Here is a 22,688-nt window from a genome sequence, read left to right on the forward strand (position 1 = left end):
AAAAAGCATTTGACAAAATCCAAAATACATTCACGATCAAAACTCTCAGCAGACCAGGAAGAAAAGGGACTTCTTTAGCCTGATAAAGGACATCTAAGAAAATCCTACAGATAGCATCATCTATAATGATGAAAAACTGAGTGCTTACCCCTAAGATTGAGAATATGGCAAAAATGTTTTTAAATGTAATATTGTTCCAGAGATTCTAGCCAATGGAATAAACAAGAAAAAGAAATGAAATGCATACAGATCAGAAAACAATAGATATAACTCTTTATTTGCAGAGGACAAGATTGTCTTGTGGAAAACTCTAAGGAATCTACAAAAACAGCTATTGGAACTAATAAGTATTGGAAAGGGAGCAAAAAAAAAAAAAGAACTATTAAGTATGTTAAGAAAACAGCAGAGTACATGGTCAATATATATGAAAATCAACTGTATTCTTATATACTAGCAACACACAATTGAACATTGAAATTTAAGAGACCATGTCATTGACAACATTATTCAAAATATTAAATTCTTCTTTTTAAAGTTTATTTATTTTGAGGGAGAAACAGAGCAAGCAGGGGAGGGGCAGAGAGAAAGGGAGAGAGAGAGAATCCCCAGCAGGCTCTGCACTATCAGTGCAGAGCCCGATGCGGGCTCAAACTCACAAACCGCATGTTCCTGACCTGAGCTGAACCCAAAAGTCGGATGCTTAACGAACTGAGCCACTCAGGTGCCTCCAAAATATTAAACTCTTAAGGATGAAGTCAACAAAAGATAGGCGAGATCTGAATACTGACATCTACAAAATTAAGTAAAACCTCAACAGATGAAGATTCAGCTTGTTCATGAATTGGAAGTCTCAATATTGTTAAAATATTAATTCTCCTCAGATTAAGTTATTGATCTAATGCAATCTCAATAAAAACCTTACAGATCTTTAAAATTTCCAGACTAACCATCATCTGGGTTTAAAATAATGGAAGTAATGCAATAAAGGTTAGGAGCAGAGAATTCCAAGATAAAAGGACCTGAACTGAATCCCAACTCTGTTTCTTCTTAACTGTGGGCGCTTGAGTAAATCATTTAATTTCTCATTGTTTAGGTTTTCTCATCTTTTAAGTGGAGATGATAATTTGCCTCATGGTGGTCACTCTGATGATTTGGCATCAGAGCAGTTTTTAGGTACAATTTTCATTAAAATTATGGGTTTCCCTGGGGCACCTGGGTGGCTCAGTTGGTTATGTGTCCGACTTTGGCTCAGGACATGATCTCACGGTTTGTGGGTCCAAGCCCCACATCGGGCTCTGTGCTGACAGCTCAGAGCCTGGAGCCTGCTTCAGATTCGGTGTGTCTCCCTCTCTCTCTGCCCCTCCCCAACTCTCATTCTGTCTCTCTTTCTCAAAAATAAATAAAACATAAAAAAAAAAAAACCTTTAAAAATGTTTTGGGTTTCCCTTACAAGACAATCTTTGTGACCACCAGATACGTAAAACAAAAACAACAAAAAAACCTTTTTGGATAGGAAAACATGAAACAAAACTAAAGTTTGAGAAATGAATTGTAATTTCATCAAAATTAAAAACTCCTACTTTTCAAATAAAATTTCAAGTCTCAGATTAGAATAGTCCCAATACGTGAGTCTGACAAAGATCTTGTGCCAGAATATAAAACAAATCCTTTACAATAGAAAGATAACTCAATTTTGAAAATAGGGCAAAGATTTGAACAGATGAAAGAAGATATCGGAATAACTGCGAAGCCCATGAAAAGATATTCAGCATCACTAATCGTTAGAGAAATGCAAATTAAAACCGCAAAAGGAAACCTCTTCCCACCCACTAGAATGACTAAAGCTAAAAAGACTAATAATACCTAAGGTTGGCAAGGGTATGAAACAAGTGGAACTTTCATACATTGCTGGTCATGGTGTAAAATGTATTTTGGGAAACAGTAGTGGTTTGTTTTTTTTTTAATGTTTTATTTATTTCTTTTTTTTAATATTTCATTTATTTCTGAGAGAGAGAGAGAGAGAGACAGTGTGAGCAGGGGAGGGTCAGAGAGAGAGAGGGAGACACAGAATCTGAAATAGGCTCCAGGCTCTGAGCTGGCTGTCAGCACAGAGCCCGACGCGGGGTTCGAACCCATGAACCATGAGATCATGACCTGAGCCGAAGTTGGACGCTTAACCGACTGAGCCACCCAGGTGCCCCTAATGTTTTATTTGTTTCTGAGAGCGAGAGAGAAACAGCATGAACAGGGGAGGGTCAGAGAGAGAGGGAGACACAGAATCTGATACAGGCTCCAGGCTCTGAGCTAGCCATCAGCACAGAGCCAGACGCGGGGTTCGAACCCACGAACCATGAGATCATGACCTGAGCCGAAGTCAGACGCTCAACCGACTGAGCTACCCAGGCACCCCAAGTTTTTTTTATTTTTAAATTAAAGGTTTTGTTTTGTTGAGAGAGGGAGAGAAAGTACAAGCAGGGGAGGGGCAGGGAGAGACGGAGAGAATCCCAAGCAGGCTCTGATGCGGAGGCTTGAACCCACAAACTGTGAGATCATGACCTCAGCCTAAATCAAGAGTCAGATGATTAACCAGATAAACCATCCAGGAGGCCCAGGAAAAAAATTTTTTATACAGTGAAACATATATATCTGCCACTTCCATATACTTACCCGAGACAAAGAAAAACATGTCCTTGCGTAGATCCTACATGAATATTCTCCTTAGCCCAAAACCGGGTGGAAAAGTGCTCATCAACACATGAATGGATTAAATAAATTGTGATATATTCACTCAATGGAGTACTACTCAGCAGCAAAAGGGAATGAAATACTGACACTTGCAACAGCAAAGATGGATGTTCACAAAAAGACGCCGGACACAAAAGAGCACAGGCTGTTACGATTCCATGTGTACAAGTTCTAGAACAGGCAACACTAATTTGTTTAAAAAAAATTTTTTTTTATGTTTTATTTATTTCTAGGAGAGAGAGAGAGACAGCGTGAGCAGGGGAGGGTCAGAGAGAGAGGGAGTCACAGACTGAAACAGGCTCCAGGCTCTGAGCTGGCAGTCAGCACAGAGCCCGACGCGGGGCTCGAACCCACAAACTGCAAGATCATGACCTAAGCGAAAGTCTGACGCTTAACCGACTAAGCCACCCAGGCGCCCCAGGCAACACTAATTTGTGGTGACAAAAATCAGAATAGTGGCTGTCTCTCACATTGAGGGAGATTGAGAAAGGAACATGAGGGAATTCTCTGCGCTATGAAAATGTTCTATACCTTGAGAGTGTTATGGATTTCACCAGTTTATGTGTTTGTCAAAAGTCATTCAAGTGTACAAAGCGTATGCCTTTTATTGTATGTAAATCAAACCTCAATACGGTTGATATAAATACACATGTGGAATTCCCTCTTGGTCTGTCGGCCTGAGTTGGAGTTTAGGAAGGGAACCTCCCCCCTCCACCAACCCCCTAGTCAGCTCACAATAGGGCTATTTACAGTCAATGACCTGCCACCCACAGGCAGCTCAAGACCAACCCCTGTCCCCAACCCAGGGATGCCCCTAGCCTAAATCTGGTGCTTTCATGGTGACCCCAGGGCTTTTCTTACGGAATGCTGATCCTGCTGTTCTCATGGCCAGAGGGGGTCAGAGGGAACTCTGTCTGGCATGAAAAGGACACGAGAGAGCCCTCTACTAAGACCCATGGCAGGGGGGGGGGGGGGGGGGGGGGGGGGGGGGGCGGAGGCTGGCTTTGCAGTCAGAGATTTGGGGTTCCTGCTAACAGCGGGCTTCCTTCAAAAATGTGTGACCTTGGTTAAATGACTTAACCTCTTTGACGTGCCCTGCTCCAGAAAGGCACGGAGGATTTATCTTTGTATCATCAGCATCTAGAACACTCAATGTCTCCTGAATGGACTAATGCCCAGCACTGGGACAGAAAGTCCATCCTGCAAACTCGTAAAATAAAAGTGCTAGTTATCTGCTCTCCTGGAGGCAGTAGTTCTTAAAATTTAGGGGATCACAGATACCTTTCAAAATCTGATGAAAACCCTGTACCCTCTCCTTCCAGAAAAATAAAAATGTATATGCTGGTTTACATATACATGTCATTTCCATATTCCTGGGAAGCTTCTGGAACCCGAGTTAAGATCCTCCGGTTCTGGAGGGTCTCACCTGGCTCTGAAGATTCTATCAAGCATTCTTGCAACTTGGCTACCCTTCACTCTGCACCTAATCTCTGCCAGAGCCTTTATTCATATAACTCTTTGAGGATGGTTTGCAGATGAGGAAAATGAGGTTCAGAGGCCAAATGACTTGCCCAAGATCAAAGAGCTAGTCGTGGCTGGCGTTAAGTTTTTCCCTCAGTCTCATGCCTTCTGATTCCAATCCTCTACTCATGCCTCCAGGTGAGAATTTAATCCCCTTCAAGTGCTCTCTGAAGCCCATGGAAAGGGTCTGATTACTATAAAGCGTGTTGTGATGGTTGGAATGACTTTGTCCAAATCCAGCTCTGGTCAGATTTTTCGATGGGTGGGTGACTCCAGGCCCATCACAAGTACAGCCCTCAAGCCCTGTTCAAAAATGTGTCATCCGTCCCTCCATTTCTCAACTTGGCCCACAGCCTGGCCAGTGGGTGTGGAGCTGAAGAAGGAAAGAGAAACAGAGGAAATTATTTATAATAAGAAGTTTCAGACTGAGTCATACATACTACGTATAACTCAGAAAGAGGCTCTGGGGTGGGAGGGGAAAAAGAAAGAGAGGGCTCCGTCCTCTCCCTGGGGGGAAAGATGCTTGGAGGGATGGACCTCTCTCCAGGCTTTGAGTGCTGCTCCCTCTACTTAAAAGGGTGGTGGGGAGAGAGAGCAAGAGAGGAAACTGAGGGGCTGGAGTCTGTGCTCTGGGGTGAGGGACTGGGCAGTAGTCAACAAGGGTTAAGTACTTTAAGTACTTCGTATGTGTCAGGCCCTGGGCTATATGCTTCTGATGCATTACTTCATTTTATCTTCACCAAGGAATAGACACCACTGTTAACCCCCACTTTAAAGATGAGAAAATCAAGGCAGAGAAGTTAAATGACTTGCCCAAAGTCACACAGATAAGTGGTCAACATTGAATTCTACCCCAGGACTGCCTGTATGTCAAGAAAACAGGTAAACAACAAAACCAGGATAGCCTAACCACAGAGTCTGCACTTAACCAGAACTCTAGACAGCTTCCTACGTTGCTGTTTGCTTGTAACTGAGAAGCTCTGTAGACACTTCACACACCATTTCTTAATGCTCGCAATAACCCTTTGACAGTTGACAGTCGAAGGAACCTCAGAGCAGTACGGTGACCTGCCCAAGGTCACACAGCAGGTCGGTGTTGGAGCTGGAGTATGATTACAGGTCTGACTCACATCCAGTGCTGTTCCCACTACTAACTCACTGCTGCTTTCACAGATGAGCTGGGTAGGAGTCAAGGCAGGAGGGAATGGGGTTGGGGAGCACTGCATGGGCCAGGGGGTGGGGGTGGAGGGATGGCCCACGAGGCCCTCCTGCTCACCTCGCAGGGTCTTTCTCTCATGGCAACACAGCCTTAGCACAAACCTTTTGCCTGTTGCTGCAGATACCTTCACTGGGGGTGAGCAGGGGCGCTCATTTACACTTCTTTCCTACTACTGTTGAGTCATTTCTCCCCTGAGTCCCTTGGAGGTAGTGGGAACCCCCCCAAGAAACAGAAGCTACTCAGAAGACCTCAGTCAAAATGGAAGAACTTTCCAACCACGTGGGGACTGGCTTGTGATGTGGTGGAGTCTCCGTCACTGGGGGTATTTGTCACTGGGGGTATTTGAGCAGTACAGGATAACCATCTATGGGAGATTCCTGTAGTGGGTGGAGATTGGGGCTAGGTCTTTGAGAGCCCTTTTGACTGTGAGATTTTGTGAGTCACTGCGGGATGAAGTTCAACCGGTGCATCAGGGTAGTCTACTAGGAGATTTGGGGCCAAAGAGACCTGCGTTCAAAACCTGACTCAGTCACCTCCTTGCTGGGGGACTGTGGGCAGGCTTTCTCTCTTAGCCTCATAAGATGGAAATTATAATACCTACTTCATGAGATTGCTTTGAGTCCAGGTTTCCTCCACTATCCGAAAGTACGAGTGTTTCTATGAAAGCCTCTGTAAGCCAAAATGACATCAAGTGAAGAAGCAATGAACATTAATCTATATGGAAATTTTTTTTAGCTCTCCCAGACCTCAAAAATAACCTCTTGGGCTTTTCTGAGACCATAGGACCCATCTCGCTAACGGATACACGGAATAAACTGAAACCCAAGCACAGATGTTCACAAAGTTCAAAGCTGTGGTAGCTCGTGGGGGCCTGGCTAGCTTAGTCGGTAGAGCATGCAACTCTTGATCTTGGAGTCCTGAGTTCGAGCTCTAGCTGGGTGTAGAGCTTACGTTTAAAAAAAAAAAAAAAAAAAGCTGTGGTGGCTTGATGTTGAGTGTAGTTCCCCCCCGGGAGGAGTTTGGTGGGGCTGCTTTGGGGTGAGCACCGCTTCTATAAGAGCTCACTGCAAACAAATACTGAGCACTATTTATTTTCGCTTTTTGTCCTTTTCGAGTAAGTGAAGATCCTCTTTGGGTGTCTTTTGCTTAGTGGCCTATCACAAACTTTTGAAAAATGGGGGTAACTGCATGTGTATCTTGTCCTCTGTGTAAAGAAGGAACTCAATAAATCGTTCCTCTTATTATGGCCATTAAATGAATGGCCAAATTACAGATTGGCAGGTCATTTGGTGGCCTTTTATTATAGGGTTGGGTCAGAGAAGTCCAAGTGTTAACCAAAGCACCAAATGTTTGGATATCTACCATATGTAGGAAACCACCCTTTTTTCTGAGGTTGCCTGTCTTAGAAACAATCATGAAGAACATGGTACAAAAAAGGACTTTGATGTCCATGCCAACAGCTGAGAATCTAAGTCTCTGACTCAGAGGGGGCATGTAAGGCTATCTAAACAGTCCCCGGCTGGGAATAAAACTCTCCTCTAAGATCCGGACAAATACCGTTCACTCTCTGTGTGCAGCCCAGGCAACGGGGAACTCACTACCTTCTGAGACCATCTGCAGGAAACTCCCCACATTTCCCAGTGTGTTCTCCGTTCTTTGCCAGCTGGGAACTGGGAACTAACGACTACGTCCTCTGATTGAGAGCCGACCCTGTATTATAGGAACGTTTATGATCACACGGCTGGCTGAGGAGAAGAGCGATGACGAGGCAGATCTGTGGAACATTTCGATGTTGAGCATTCTCAGAAGCACAGAGGTGGGACAGCACACTCTATTGAGAGAGTTTCAGAATCACACAGACTCCGAGTCAAGTTCTGCTCTGCCACTCACCTGTGTCCTTGGGCAAATCACTTACCCTCCAAACCCCAATTTTCCCATGTATGAAGTGGAACTGATCAGGTCACCTTCACATGAGAATCAAATAAAGTAAAGCATGGAGAACACTTGGTGCCCAGCACCTCCACATAGTATTCGTTGAATAGGTGAGAGCCCATATCTCATGGGAAGGGGTGTCCCACAGGGTAGCAGCACAGGGGTTGTTACTGAGCATTAAAGGGAAGAGTGAGTCTGGAATTTAGGGACACATGGATTCACAATTTGTTCCCCTCAAATCAGGTTATTTCTTCTTCTTTTTTTAAAAAAAAATTTTAACGTTTATTTATTTTTGAGAGAGAGAGAGAAAGAGAGAGAGAGCCAGCAGGGGAGGGGCAGAGAGAGGGAGACAGAGAATCCGAGGCAGGCTCCAGGCTCTGAGCTGTCAGCACAGAGCCCGATGCGGGGCTCGAACCCACGGACCATGAGATCATGACCTGAGCCGAAGTCAGACGCTCAACTGATTGAGCCACCCAGGTGCCTCAAACCAGGTTATTTCTTTTTTTCTTTTTTTTTTTTTTAATGTTTTATTTATTTCTAGGAGAGAGAGAGAGAGAGAGAGAGACAGGGTGAGCAGGGGAGGGTCAGAGAGAGAGGGAGTCACAGGTTGAAACAGGCTCCAGGCTCTGAGCTGGCAGTCAGCACAGAGCCCGACGCGGGGCTCGAACCCACGAACCGCGAGATCATGACCTAAGTGAAAGTCGGTCGCTTAACCGACTAAGCCACCCAGGCGCCCCATAAACCAGGTTATTTCTATTGGTGGGTTTTGCCCGGGGAGTCAGTACCTCAGAGAAGGGAATTCCGGCTGCGATGCAGGTGGCTGGGAACTATTTCTGGGGTCCACTGAGTTAGTTCTTGGGCAGTTGTCTTGACTTTGTGAAAATTAGAACAAGCTTCCTGGTATAAGCTGCACTTTTAACTTCCTAAACATATTCATATCCATTTGCTCACTGATCTTCAGGTGACACTGTGAGACGGACATGAATTATGATCCCATTTAGCATGTGGGGAAACAGAGGTGCAGAGAGGGGACTTATTTTGTGCTTTAGAGTTTAGCTGCTAAGTAAACACCTATGGGCTCCCATCACCAATTCCTGGTTCTCAAATCTTTCCTTTAGTGGCTGGGGCAAGATACTGACTGTTCTGGACCTCAGAGCACCAGCTTCTCTTCCTCCTCCCCAGATGCTATTCCAGGCTCCTGCAACTCTGAGGGCATAGTTTTTCTTTTTTTTTAATTTTTAAATGTTTATTATTTATTTTTGAGAGAGAGACAGACACAGCATGATCAGGGGAGGGGCAGAGAGAGGGAGACACAGAATCTGAAGCAGGCTCCAGGCTCTGAGCTGTCAGCACAGAGCCCCATGCAGGGCTCCAACTTACAAACCATGAGATCATGACCTGAGCTGAAGTCACCCAGGTGCCCCTCTTTTTTGTTTGTTTGTTTATTTATTTATTTTGAGAGAGAGAGAGAGAGAGAGTGTGTGTGTGTGTGTGTGTGAGTATGAGCAAGGGAGGGGCAGACAGAGAGGGAGGGAGAATTCTAAGCAGGCTCTGCACCAACAGCACGGAGCCCATCATGGGGCTCGAACCCACAAACTATGAGATCATGACCTGAGCTGAAACCAAGAATCAGGCGTTTAACCACCAAGCCACCCAGGCGCCCCAAGGACATAGGTTCTATGCTTCCCCCAGTCCCGCCATCAGGTCCACTGTTCCTGCTTTCTCTTGTGCTCACCCATTCAACAAATGCTAGCTAAGGCCCAAAATATTTGGGGCCAGGCCTGATGCTTGGTGCTTGGGGTACAGAAATGAACAAAACACGTCCGCATCCTCAAGTTCACAGGCTGGTGAGTGTGTGTGGGGAAGGCATCATGAGCTCTTTCCAAACAGTGTGATGTACAAAGAAGTGGAGCATGAGCGTGTCTGGGGATCCCAAAGGAATTACCAGCATCTGTGGGGGGTATGCTAGTTGGTTTTTTGGAAGTATCATTCAAAGTTTCCTAAAGAATGAGTAGAAGTCAACCAGAACACATAGCAGCAGAATCCAGGGGAGGCAGGAGCATGGCAAGTTCAGGTTCTGTGTGCGGTAGAAGGGACAGGCTCTGAGAACCGATGCTCAGCACGGACCAGGTCCCACAGGCACTATCAGCCTGAGCTTGATCCTTGGACTAGAGGGTGCCCCTCCAGGACAGATGCTGGGTAAGAGCTGTCATTCTCACTTTTAGTTTTTAACTGTTTATTTATTTTTGAGAGAGAGCCAGAGAGAAAATGAGCAGAGACAGAGAGAGGGAGACAGAGGATCTGAAGCATCGAGCTACAGGGCTCGAACCCACAAACCATGAGGTCATGACCTGAGCCGAAGTTGGATGGTTAACTGACTGAGCCACCCAGGCTCCCCCAGATTTGTCATTCTAAATGGAGGATGCTGGGGACACCACAGACTGGAGGGAATTAGTAGGCTGTGGCAAAGAACAAAAATATGATGGGGAGGATGCAGAGGAGAGGCTAAGTCCCCCCAAATATTTAGGAGACAGACTCAGTGGGGTCAGAATGCAGATTGGATGTGGGAAGTGAGGGAAGGAGTCAGGGATGATGCAGGATTCCAGTCGGGGTGAGGGGGTCCAGGGTGAACAGCCTTGGCTGGTGGGCAGGACTGGAAATGTTGGTTTCACCGTACAGATAGGGCCTTAGGGGACTGGAACATACCCAGGTCGGGGGCTCAGTACTGTGTGTGTCGGTGGGTGCTCAGGAGGGTTCCTCAGCCCTTGGGACTCCAATGCTGCCTTCCCTGCCCCTGTGGCGAGGCTGCTAGCTCCGAATCTACATGCTTAGGCCAATTCGGAAGCTCAGCTGTCAGGTCAGAAACTCCTTCCATCCCAACAGGATTTATTCACTTCTACGGTCCTGGCTTTCTAACCTGCAATGTGGGGAGGCTGAGAAATAACAGGAGCAAAAGCCCTGGTTCATAAGGCTTCAAGTCTTGCCAGACTGGCAGGCCTCACCCACGGGCTGTCCCCTCTGCTGGCTCTCCCTCCTCTGCTCCAGGTCTCAGTGACCGTCCCTTTTCTTCTCTGCTCTCAGCCCCTAGAACAGCACTTCCCAGACTTTATTTACTTATTATTTTTTAAAATGTTTTATTTATTTTTGAGAGAGAGAGAGTGAGCAGGGGAGGGTCAGAGAGAGAGAGAGAGAGACAGAATGTGAAGACAGGCTCCAGGCTCTGAGCTGTCAGCACAGAGCCTGACATGGGGGCTCAAACCCACGAACCGTGAGATCATGACCTGAGCCGAAGTCGGAGGCTTAACCAACTGAGCCACCCAGGTGCCCCTTATTTATTTATTTTTTACATTTATTTATTTTTGAGAGACAGAGAGAGGCAGAGCACAAGTGGGGCAGGGGCAGAGAAAGGAGGGAACACAGCATCCAAAGCAGGCTCCAGCCTCCAAGCTGTCAGCACAGAGCCCGACATGGGGCTCGAACTCACAAAGCGTGACATCATGACCTGAGCCAAAGTCGGACGCTTAACCGACTGAGCCACCCAGGCGCCCCAACACTTCCCAAACTTTAGGGTGCACACAAACCATATACAGATCTTGTTGAAACGTAGGATCTGACTGAGCAGGGTCTGGGGATAGGCCTGGCCTTTCCAACAAGTTCCCAGATGCTGTTGCTGCTGGACTGTGAACACACTTGGAAAAGTCCAGTCTCTTGGCTCTACAAATTTCTTCCAAGCGAATGACTTCCAGATTTATAAGTCCTATCCAGACCTCTCTCCAGAACTCCATCTTCTAGTACAACTCTTAGATGACATTTCTATTTGGATATTTAAAAGATAGAGCCACCTGTGTGGCTCAGTCAGTTGAGAGTCCAACTTTGGCTCAGGTCATGATCTCTCAGTTCATGAGTTCGAGCCCCATGTTGGGCTGTGCTGACAAGCTCAGAGATTAGAGCCTGCTTTGAATTCTGTGTCTCCCTCTCTCGCTGCCCCTCTCCCACTAGCACTCTGTGTCTCTTTCTCTCTCAAAAATAAATAAACATTACAAAATTAAAAAATAAATAAAAGATATTTCCCACAGACTTCTCAAACCTATTCCTCCACAACCTTCCCCTCGGTATTCAACTCAAGTTAAAAATCTGGAAGATCTTGTAAATCTCCTTTTTCACTTAGCCTCTCTATCCCAACTGCCAGCAAATGCCGTCTACTTTACCTACAAAGCATATTCTATCTTCCTCTCTCACCATCCTAGTCCAGGCCATTTCATCTCTTAACAGAGCCACTGCAGTAGCCACTGATCTGGTTCCTCTTGGACTTAAACCCTAACTCCTTACCCTGGGCCAGAAAGCCCAGCATGACCAGCGCCACCTTCCTTTCCAGCCTCATCTCACACAAACCCCGGGCCCTGATAGCATGGCCACATCGGCTGTTGTTTGGTCCTTCCCTGAGCGTGCTGGGGCTGTTTCCCTCTTGGGGTCTTTGTCCCGATGCTGCCTTGTCTTCCGGCCTTGGATAGCCCCTTATCATTCAATCTCAGCTTCTGGGTCACCTCAGAAGACCCCAGAGAGGTCTTCTTGACCATGCCATCTGGCATCCCAATTTAATTCCGCATACGCCTTATCCATAGCTGACCTCAGTTTGTCCATTTCCCCCATTAGGAGGAAAGACCCATGAAAACAACGAATGACCTCATTTTCTACCTGGTTCACCAGGATCTGGAGCAGGGCCAAGGGCTCAGAAAATACTTGGGGAGAAAATGTCATTCTCCTCTCTGAGCCTGTATAAATGGAGATAATAATAGAACAGCATTTACCTCACCACATTAAGATTAAGCGAAATATACATGTAAGACCCAGGCACAGTGCCTGACATTTGGTCACCGGTGGCTAATAATACCATCACTATTATTAATACCATAATGGAGCCCCCCAGTGGGAGTCCCACCTGCTCTCCGAGTGACCTGAGTTCTAGGCAGCTGGGCTCACTGGCCGTGGTCCGTTGTTGCCACAACGTCCTCAACACACAGAGGACACAGTCAGGGATGAAAAGTGGGTGCAAGTGTGCTTCAACTCAACTGCAAGTTTATTAGAAAGGCCATGGACAGATGAACCCTGAGTTACCAGCTGAGGAAGAAATGAAAAAGAGCCCCCTCCTCTCCTGGCCGGCCCCACAGGCCTCCTGGGAACTCCGTCCCGTAGCAGACGCCAACCTAAGTCAGCCAAAAAGTGCTTTCTGGATCCTCCTCCTGGGGCTGCCCAATCTCACTGCAGGGAACCCACTGGCGGGGCCAGTGTAGATGCTGGTGCCTGGAGCTGGGAGCCATGGAGTCTTGGTCCTCTCTTCTGGCAGGAAGAGGTTTAGACCCTCCCCACCCCCAGCAGAACAGAACGGAAAAGGAGCTGACTGCAGACAGAGCAGGTTCTGCTAAACAGCCAAGGGCTTTGGAAGGAGGTGCTGGACTGGAGGTATGTGCAGATGGCTACAGATGGCCGCCAGTCGCGGGGTTCCCCAGGGTAGGATGTCAAAGCTCTAAGGAGTCTCAGCCACAGAGAGCCCTAGTACGACTCAGTGCCCCTCCTGGGGCCGCACTGGCTATTTCTGCTCCCAGAAAGGCAAATGGGTCTTGTAAAAATCCATGGCACCTGATGCCATTTCTCCCTTAAAAAAATGTGTAAGAGTTTGTACAGTGAACTGATTCCAACCAGCAGAGCATGAGCCGAGAAGAGTCCATCCCGGGGAAGGAGAAGGCACTTCTCACACCCTCAGTGGGGGTGATCCGGGCTGGCTGCTTCCTGGGTCGCTCGGGGGCTCGGCGTCCTCTGGCCCCGCGACGCAGGCCTGCTCCCTCTGGGAAGTATGCTGCCTCCATCGAGCTAGCACCGCCCTGCGGTCTGGACGCCCCAGCCGCTCACAGGGTGGTGGACGGAAGCTTCCGCACCCGCCGCTGGGCCAGGATAGAGGTCTCGATGGGCTTCAGCTGGGGGGTGGGCTTGGAGCTGTTGAGTGCCGAGTACGTAGCTGCCATGGCTCCCTGGGAGAGAAGGTGGGAGGTCAGGTCACAAGGCGGGGCTGTAGAGGTGGGAGGGGGGACATGTGCCCCTCCCCCCATCCATCTCTTAATTCAGCCTTGCTGTTCCTTCATGGTCATGAGTCCCGCCTCCTCTGTCAGACAGGAGGCTTTAGAGGTCAGAGGCTGTGGCCCCCAGAGCTGACACTCTTGCATATTAGCCTGGGGCTCCGTGAGGACAGATAGATCTGACATCTCCTGACTATGCCACCCGGGTTCTCACCCATGGAACCGTGGCCTGGAGCCCCAGGCACCCAGCAGCCCGGAGTGGTCGTACCTTCACCAGCTGCAGGTCTTGATGGGACAGCTGGCTCTGGGGGAGCTTGTCTTTCTGGGTGACCCATGGGTGCTGCAGCACCTGCTTCGCTGTGAGGCGCTGGTGGGGGTCCACATGCAGCATCTTGGACACCAGGTCCTGGGGGCACAGCAGACAATAAGGCTGATGGGAGGGGCTGGCGGGGAGCACAGGCTGTGTCCCACGGATGAGAAACGGGCAAGGCGACCATCTGCCACCGTCTCCTGCCTGTACCCTTACACGGGCCCCTGCGATCCCTGTTCCAGATCATTCCAAGGCCTCCCCAAGCAGATGCCCTTCTTTGGGACTTCTTCCTGGAAGTCCTTCCTTTCCTCTCTCTTTCACCTTCTAGAAGCCATGTGGGAAAGTGGGGAGAACCTACGACTGGGACCAGGCAGACTCTGGTTCAAAACTTGACTCCTCTGGGGCACCTGGGTGGCTTAGTCGGTTAAGCGTCTGACTTTCGCTTAGGTCATGATCTCGCGGTTCGTGGGTTCGAGCCCCGCATCGGGCTCTGTGCTGACTGCCAGCTCAGAGCCTGGAGCCTGTTTGAGAGTCTGTGTCTCCCTCTCTCTCTGACCCTCCCCTGCTTACGCTGTCTCTCTCTCTCTCCTAGAAATAAAAAAAAAAAAAAAAAAAAAAAAACTTGACTCCTCTGATCAATTGAGTATCCTGGGCAAATTACTTCAACTCTCTGAGCCTCAGTTTCCCCTCTGAGAAAGAGAGGTAACAATATCTGCTTTATAAGGCTGATGTGAGGTACTATTTATTAAGGGTTCAACCCATCGTCTGGCACAGAGGCTCCCCTAACTGGAAACTTGCTAATACTGAGAGCTCAAGTGTTCCTTCCTCTGAGAAGGCCTCTGTGCTTGACGTGGTCAGTAGCTCTGCTCCAAGCCTTTAATGCCTGGGGGAGGACCTGCCTTTCCCTGCTGCCTGGATCTCTCCGCACACCAAGTTCCCACAAGGCAGGGGCTGCAATTACGCAGCCTTCTCTCCCTCACAGGGTTCAGGACATGGGAAGGGCCGGTGACAATCATCAGGTTGTCCTAACAAGGTAGGAAGGCAGTCCGCCTGGGAATCTTCCACTTGGAGAAATATAGCAACAGGGATTTACGGAACATTCCACTTGGAGAAACCAGGTTGCAGGCCATCTGTTCATGAACTGCTAGAAAATCCTAGCACGGGACCACCCCCTGCCATCCCAAATGAGCTGGGCCTCGCAGACTTACCTTGGCTGTCTCTGAAACTGTGTTCCAATTTCCCCCACTCAGGGTGAACTTCCCACTGCCGATCCGGGTCAGGATTTCCTCTGGTGTGTCACTGGGTCCGTTGGCAAATGGAGTGTATCTGGAGAAAAGTCCACCCAGTTTGGGTATAGCCTCGGGCCTCCATCCTGGGGCTGGGGGTGGGAGGGGGAACTGTCTCCTCCCCCCCACCCCCAGACTGGGTATTCCCCAGGGCAGTATCTTCTCCCTCCAGGCGAGGCTCCCAAAGGCAGGCCTACATCCGTGTCTTCAGACCTTCCTGAGGCAGGGCTGAGTCTCTCCCATCAGACAACCCTGGCCTGTGCACGAGGGCTGGAGGAAGGGGCTGGGGGGGGACGGGGGAAGGGGACACTCACCCCGCCAGCATGGTATAGAGCAGAATGCCCAGGCTCCAGATGTCACAGCCTTCATCGTAGCCCTGGCGTTTCAGTACCTAGCAGCAAGGCAGGGGAGGGGGCTGAGACTGAGGGGCCGTGGCAAGTGGCCCCATACACTTGTGTGCTACTCCCCAAAGGGTTAGGACAAGGATCCCAACCAAGGGCTGAGCTGGCTCCTCTCTTGGTACCTACGCCAAGACCGTACATGCTAGAATCCTGGCGAGCGTAGGGCCTCTGTGAAGGGCACAAGGCTTCCTGCGCCGGGACCCCTCACTCTCGCCGGTGGGGAGGCTGGAGCACTCACCTCGGGTGCCACAAAGTTGGCAGTGTAGCAAGGCGTCATGAGGAGGCCATTCTCGGCCCGCAGCTGCTTGGCAAAGCCAAAGTCACAGATGCGCAGGCACTCGGGGTTCCCAGACTCGTCCACGTACAGGATGTTGCTGGGCTTCAGGTCCCTATGAACAACCTAGGGGCAGAGGGTCCGGTCAGTTCTCGATGTGGACGGGCTGCTAGTGGCCCAGGTCAACTGCCAGGGAGGGGAGAGCTGAGAGTTAGGAAGATGGGCCCAGAAAGGGACAGAAGGACCCAGAATTTGAAAGGAAGGGAAGGGCCTGAAACGGGGCCCTGAGTGCTGCTGGTACTGCCGACTTGAATTTCACGTCAGTGTCTGGGAGGCAGCCCTAATTTCACCTGTCCACACCCGAACTCTCCTTACTTCTCCCTTTAAGTCTGCTCTTCACAGTTTTTCCTAAAGGCAACTCCATCGATACTTCCCATTGCTTGGGTCAAAATTCTGAGTCATTCTCAATCCCTCTTTTTTTCTTGTATTCCTCAATCAAGGCCTCAGTAAACTCTGCTGTCTCTACCATTAAAATATATCCAGAGCTGAGCCACTTCTCAACCGTCTACCGGCAGCAGTGCCCCCAACCGGGGACGCTCTCACCCCTCCCTGGGATTACAGCAACCACCTCCTAACTGGCCTGCCTCCTACAGTCGGTTCTAAATACAGCAGCCACAGTGAGCCCGTTAACTGTAAGTCGGATCAAGTCATTCTGGCTGCAACCCCTCCGAGGTTTCCGGACTTAAGAGGCAAACTCCTTGTGAGTTGGCAAACTCCTGGCCTAAGTGGCCCCACCAGATCTTTCTCCTGCCCCTCACCCACATCTCTTGTACTCTGCTGTCCTCTAAGCACCCTCCTCCTTGCACAGTCAGCATTAGCCACACCAGCCTCTTTGCACATCCTTCAACGTGCCAAGCGCATTCCTGCCTCAGGGCCTTTGCACTTACTGTTTCAGCTTTTAGGAACATTCTTCCCTCAGGCACCTGCCTTGCTTATTCTCTTGTTTCTTTCAGGTCTCAGCTCAAATGTTACCTTATCGCAGTGAGGCCTTCCCTGGACCATTCCATATAACACAGCAATCGCCAACCAGTACTCCTTACTCTCCTCACCCTGCTTTCTTTTTATCCATAGCATTTACCACCAGTTGACATAATATTTATTTAATTGTTCTTCTGAATCTGCCCTCTGGAATATAAGTTCCATGAGTGGTTTGCTCCCTGTTTTATCTCAACATTTAGAATAGTTCCTAGCACACGGGTGGATTTCAATGAGTATCTATAAGTGGATGAATGACACTTACTTCTTCTTTTTTTTTTTTTACTTTTTCTTAATGCCTTTTTTTTTTTTTTTTAATGCTTTGTTTATTTCTGAGAGAGAGAAACAGCGTGAGCAGGGGAGGGTCAGAGAGAGAGGGAGATACAGAATCTGAAGCAGGCTCCAGGCTCTGAGCTAGCTGTCAGCAAAGAGCCCGACACAGGGCTCAAACCCATGAACCATGAGATCATGACCTGAGCCGAAGTCAGATGCTTAACCGACTGAGCCACCCAGGTGCCCCTCTTAATGCTTATTTTTGAGAGAGAGAGTGAGCAGGGGAGGAGCAGAGAGAGAGAAGGAGACACAGAATCTGAAGCAGGCTCCAGGCTCCAAGCTGTCAGCACAGAACCCCACAAACCCACAAACCATGAGATCATGACCTGAGCTGAAGTCAGATGCTCAACCGACTAAGCCACCCAGAAGCCTCAAATGACACTTACTTCTGAGGCCTGAAGCAAATGACTCCTCTGGCTCCCACCTGGTCCTCTGTAATCTGAGGGGGCCGAACCACTCCACTTTTCATCCTCCTCCCTCCCTCGGTATGGTTCTATGTATAGCCACTCCTCTATTACCTAGTTATTGACCACTCCCAGATCACTGACCAACCCTAGCCCAGAACGTTCCTGAGTCCAGGCTCGCATGACTGCAAATCAGATAGAAACCACTGAATGTTCCACAGACCTTCAAACCCAACACATCTCAGACTAAACTTGGTCTTACTCTCATGCTCCTCCTCCCATAAGCTAACAGGGCATTGTCAAAAACCTTCGATGGCTCCCTACTGCCTACAAGATAAAGCCCCAGTCCCCTTCCTGGTGTGGGAGGCTCAGCTAGCCCTTTTAGCCTCACCGTCCACCACGTCTCCTCAAGAGTCCTGAGCGCAGGCCAGAGGAGGCTCCTTCAAGCACAAATAACCATACCTATCTATGCAACGCCTGCCTACCTCCTGCACCCAGCAGGGAGCGTGTGCCAAGTGAACTTTGTGCAATGAATAAACAAATTACACCTCTGAAACACGCAGAGATCCTGAGGGTAACATTAGTGGACTCTCACAGATCAGCTGGCTTGATGAGGCGATCCTGTCACAGTCCCACTTGAGCCCAAGCCCTCTGGCAGGTGCCTGTGGGGGCGGGTAGGCTGGAGGCTGGACATGGCCCAGGGCAGTCCACCTCAACAGAGGGAACAGCGCTAGATGCGGAAGAGAGCGCCACACAGGTAGGGTGGTCCTGGCAATGCGCTGCGCAGTGTATCCAAACCCACAGGAAGCCCCTTCCTGGGCAGTGCCTGCCCAGCTCCTAGGGCTCTCCTTCCTAATACAATTCTATGACCCTGAAGACAAGGCCAGACCTCAAGGATGTAGATTCTCTTCCCTGCGGAGGGCCCCAGACAAGCCTCCCAGAGGGCAGGGGGGCTTGGCTTGGCTGAGGACACTGACTCCCCTGTACAAATGATTTTCCTGGTTTACAAAGCACTTCTCTGACCTTGATCTCATGAGGGCTGCCGGTTACACCTACGTAAGTGGGCAGGGCAGGGGCTGCCGGCTTCTATTTTACAGAGAAGGAAACCGGGGTTATGAGAAGAAACTTGACTTCGTTGTGCATGTAAGAAGCAGAAGTGAGACTTGAACCTGGTTCTGACCTTCATTCCACAGCCTTTTCAGTTCGGTGTGACACAGATGACACTTTGGGGAAATAGGGATAGCGAAGCTTTCGATCTTTATTCTGCTCTAACACAACACAGAGAAACGACTCACTCCTGAAGGTAACCGTGGCTCACGATGGCAGGTAGCCCCACTGGTGACTCTGCTATCTGTTCCCCAGGTGTATGTGTAGCGGAATGGGTAGCAAATACTCGCATCTCTCTGCACCGGAAAGCACAATAGGCTGGACAAGCAATGAGTGAAGCCAGGCTGGGAGGGAGCTATGCCAACCAGTCTAAAGGGGCACCTGTTACTTACTCCGGCTGACAGTCACCCACGTAGCAACTCAGCCCACAGTTTTCAAAAGCAGCCAAACTACCCAAATCAGCCAAACCTTAAACAATAAGCCACCCCACATCTTGCAGGGCAGACAAAATATGCATGTGGGTCAGATGCAGCCACTGAGTAATAGGCTGTGGTCTCTGGCAGAGTTGTGATTTCAGTCAGGCCAGAGTGTGGATCCTGGCTTTTTACCGGCAATAGCTGTGTGACCTTGGGCATGTCACGTAACCTCTCTGGTCTTCAGTTTTCTCACCTGGGAAATGGGATTGGTAACAGCGCTGAGGCAGGAGTATGAGTTGTATACCAGGACTATTTAGCACAGGGCTTGGGAAATGACAGCTGCTGTCATAGTAACACCAGCACTCCTTGGGCTGAATGAGCCCCCCCCACCCCATGCCGGAGGTTAAGATGCAGTGAGTGCCTGTTAAAAAGCGCTTATAGATTATAGGCACCTAGATGGCTCAGTCAGTTAAGCGTCAGACTTCGGCTCAGGTCATGATCTCATGGTCTGTGAGTTTGAGCCCTGCATCAGGCTCTGTGCTGACAGCTCAGAGCCTGGAGCCTGCTTTGGATTCTGTGTCTCCCTCTCTCTCTGACCCTCCCGTCATACTCTGTCTCTCTCTCTCTCAAAAATAAGAATATTAAGGGGCACCTGGGTGGCTTAGTCGGTTAAGCGTCCGACTTTTGCTTAGGTCATGATCTCGCGGTTCGTGGGTTCGAGCCCCGCGTTGGGCTCTGTGCTGACTGCCAGCTCAGAGCCTGGAGCCTGTTTCAGAGTCTGTGACTCCCTCTCTCTCTGACCCTCCCCTGCTCACGCTCTCTCTCTCTCTCTCTCTCTCCTAGAAATAAATAAAACATTAAAAAAAAAAAAAAGAATATTAAAAGAGATTTTTTTTTTTTTTTCAAAAGAAGCCCTTACAGTTTAGAGGACAAGAACAGGATAGAGGAAGCCAGATTAGCTGTGAGACTTTTACTCACTTCCAGAGCCTCAGTTCCCTCACGTATAACGTGGGCATAGCAACAATACCCACTTCCGACTGCTTATCGGAACAGCGAAGTGAGTTGACCTGTAAGGGGCTTAGACGTGTGTGGCCTGTGGGAAGTGCTGTGAAATGCTGGCTACCCCGGCAGCAGCCACACCTTTGTCTTCATTGCCATCACCGGAGGAGGACGTACATTTAGGTGACTCAGACCGGCCACAAAAAAAAAAAAAAAGTTTTTCTGTGTAAATCATCTGGTTAAACAAAGAAGCCAAAGTGTGACTCCCTACTGAGTTCTCAAACAGGCTGCCCTGGGCACACCGGGGCTCATTTGGAGACAACAGGAGGGAAGCTAGGCTCAAGAGGGCTCCATATGATAAACAAAAAACTCTTGCAAAATAAGATGAAAAAGGCAGACAACCCGATTTTTAAAAACAAACATCACACACTGACAGGCAGGTCACGAAAGAGGCTGCCCAAATGGCAAGAAGTCCACAGAGAGGTGCTCAACTTCCCTGGCCATCAGAGAGAGGCGATTTCAAACCACTCTGGGGCGCCTGGGAGGCTTAGTCCGTTAAGCGTCCGACTTCGGCTCAGGTCATCATCTCACAGCTCCTGGACTCAAGCCCCACATCGAGCTCTGGGCTGACAGCTCAGAGCCTGGAGCCTGCTTCGGATTCTGTGTGTGTCTCTCTCTCTGCCCCTCCTCCGCTCATACTCTGTCTCTCTCTTCTTCAAAAATAAATAAACATTAAAAAAATGTTTTTTCATTAAAAAAATAAAACCACTATGAGAAAGGACTCCACATCTACCAGAATGGCTAGATTAAAACGATGCAAAAGCACAAGTGTCAGCAAGCCCCAAGACTCCCGTGCAGTCTGGAGGGGTGTAAGCTGGCAGAACAGCTTTGGAGAACTGTTTGGCATCACCCACTAAGGATGAACACACACACACACACACACACACACACACACACACACACACACACAGAGGTCCACTGCCAGGGGCACACACAGCATTAAAACCCACATGTTGCAAACATGTCACAGCAGTGTTATTTGTCAGAATCAAAAACTGGTTAACAACCCAACGTCCATTAGCAGAAATTACTCAGCCATGAGGATGTATGAACTGTAGCCACACAGCACCATGGATGAATCCCAGAGAGCACGTGCCGTGGCAGAGGCCACGTATAACAGAGTATGTTGATGTACGATTCAAAGACAGGCAAAACCAGGCTAAGCTATTAGCTGTTAGCTTAGAATAGTTGTCCTTGGGGGGCGGGGCAGGGACTGGAAGGGGTTCTTGATCTGGGTGCTGGCTACCTGGGAGTATTCACTTTCTGAAAATTTACTGACTTGTACATTATGATTTGTGTTTATATAATACTTCACCATAAAGATAACATTAAAACAAATAGAAGGTCCCAGTGGACCCTGCTCCCAGTCACTCCCTTCCCATCCCCCTTATGAGGTTCCTAGCTTCTTGACCACAGACGCTGCCAATTCATAATTAGCCCAAAGAATCTCCCTCCAAATACCTCAGTGAGAGTTTCCCATTTCCTCATCATCTCCCCTGGCATTTGGAAAGGGTCAGAAACTTTATTTTTAAAAAAGTGTTGTTGTTTTTTTTAAACTTTATTCATTTTTGAGAGATGGAGAGAGACAGAGCATGAATGGAAGGGCAGAGAGAGAGAGGGGGACACAGAATCTGAAGCAGGCTCCAGGGTCTGAGCTGTCAGCCCAGAGTCCGATGTGGGGTTTGAACTCACGAACCGTGAGATCATGACCTGAGCTGAAATCAGACGCTTAACCGACTGAGCCACCCAGGCGCCCCTAAAAGGGTCAGACATTTTAGAGACCCATGGACTTGTGGCTTTGGGAAACAGACAACTTTCTCCCATCACAGTGCCACCAAGTGGCTGTCTGCACTTGGAACTTTTACGTCCCTAGTAGAGGGGGCAGTTCTTACTCTAGAAAGTCCTTCCTTGCTCTGACCTTTAGGTGACCCACTGGAAACTCACTGCTTTGGCTCTGTTGTCTAAATCTTCTTGGGGGGTAACTTTAACGAACACTCACTTGAGAACAAAGAGGGGAAAGGAAATATTTACTATGTGACCTGACATATTTAAATATTAGCCTATTTGCACTGGCCATTTCAAAAACCAAAACCACTTCAAACGTGTCTATTAAAATGGTATATGTGGTAATCAAATTGAGGCTCTGGTTCTTTTTTGTACAAAAGAATTCCCCCAAGTGAATTAGACAGAATCAGACGCTGCCATTTTTGCAAACCCTCCTGAAACGAGAATTCAGGCAAAGATCCTGAAAGGATGAAGTCATTGCCAGAAAGGCTGGGGAGGGTGAGCAGAGCGCGCCATCCGGCCCGAGCACTGCCTGCTACCAGTGCACCCATCCCTAGACTCTCACCGCCTGAGGGGACTCTTACCGCCATGACAATGACTAAGGGGGCACGGGGACACTGGGCTTGAGGAGCTGATGTCATACGAAGTACACTGCACCTCCCATGAAGTGGTGTTTTGTTGTTTTTTAAAAATGTTTACTTAATTTGGGGGGGAGGGCGGTGGGGAGGGGCAGACTGAGAGGGAGAGAGAGAGAATCCCACGCGGGCTCCATGCTATCAGCTCAGAGCCC

General features: G+C 48.9%; 1 protein-coding gene across 4 annotated transcripts in view; it reads right to left on the reverse strand.

Moving 5' to 3' along the window:
• Positions 1-12,473: 12,473 nt before the first annotated feature.
• RPS6KA1 (ribosomal protein S6 kinase A1) overlaps positions 12,474-22,688 on the reverse strand; it is a 39,641-nt gene continuing 29,426 nt past the window's right edge. For all 4 annotated transcript variants that reach the window (XM_039231189.1, XM_039231198.1, XM_039231207.1 and 1 more), the window contains 5 exons: positions 15,724-15,885; positions 15,399-15,475; positions 15,007-15,124; positions 13,757-13,894; positions 12,474-13,443 (listed from right to left, as the gene is read on the reverse strand). In XM_039231189.1, coding sequence (XP_039087120.1) covers positions 13,321-13,443; positions 13,757-13,894; positions 15,007-15,124; positions 15,399-15,475; positions 15,724-15,885 — 618 coding nt within the window. In that variant the 3' untranslated portion in view covers positions 12,474-13,320. The remainder of the gene's footprint in view (positions 13,444-13,756; positions 13,895-15,006; positions 15,125-15,398; positions 15,476-15,723; positions 15,886-22,688) is intronic.

Source organism: Hyaena hyaena, unplaced genomic scaffold, assembly GCF_003009895.1.
Source record: "Hyaena hyaena isolate Hyena2069 unplaced genomic scaffold, ASM300989v1 scaffold_3, whole genome shotgun sequence".
Taxonomy (NCBI): Eukaryota; Metazoa; Chordata; class Mammalia; order Carnivora; family Hyaenidae; genus Hyaena; species Hyaena hyaena.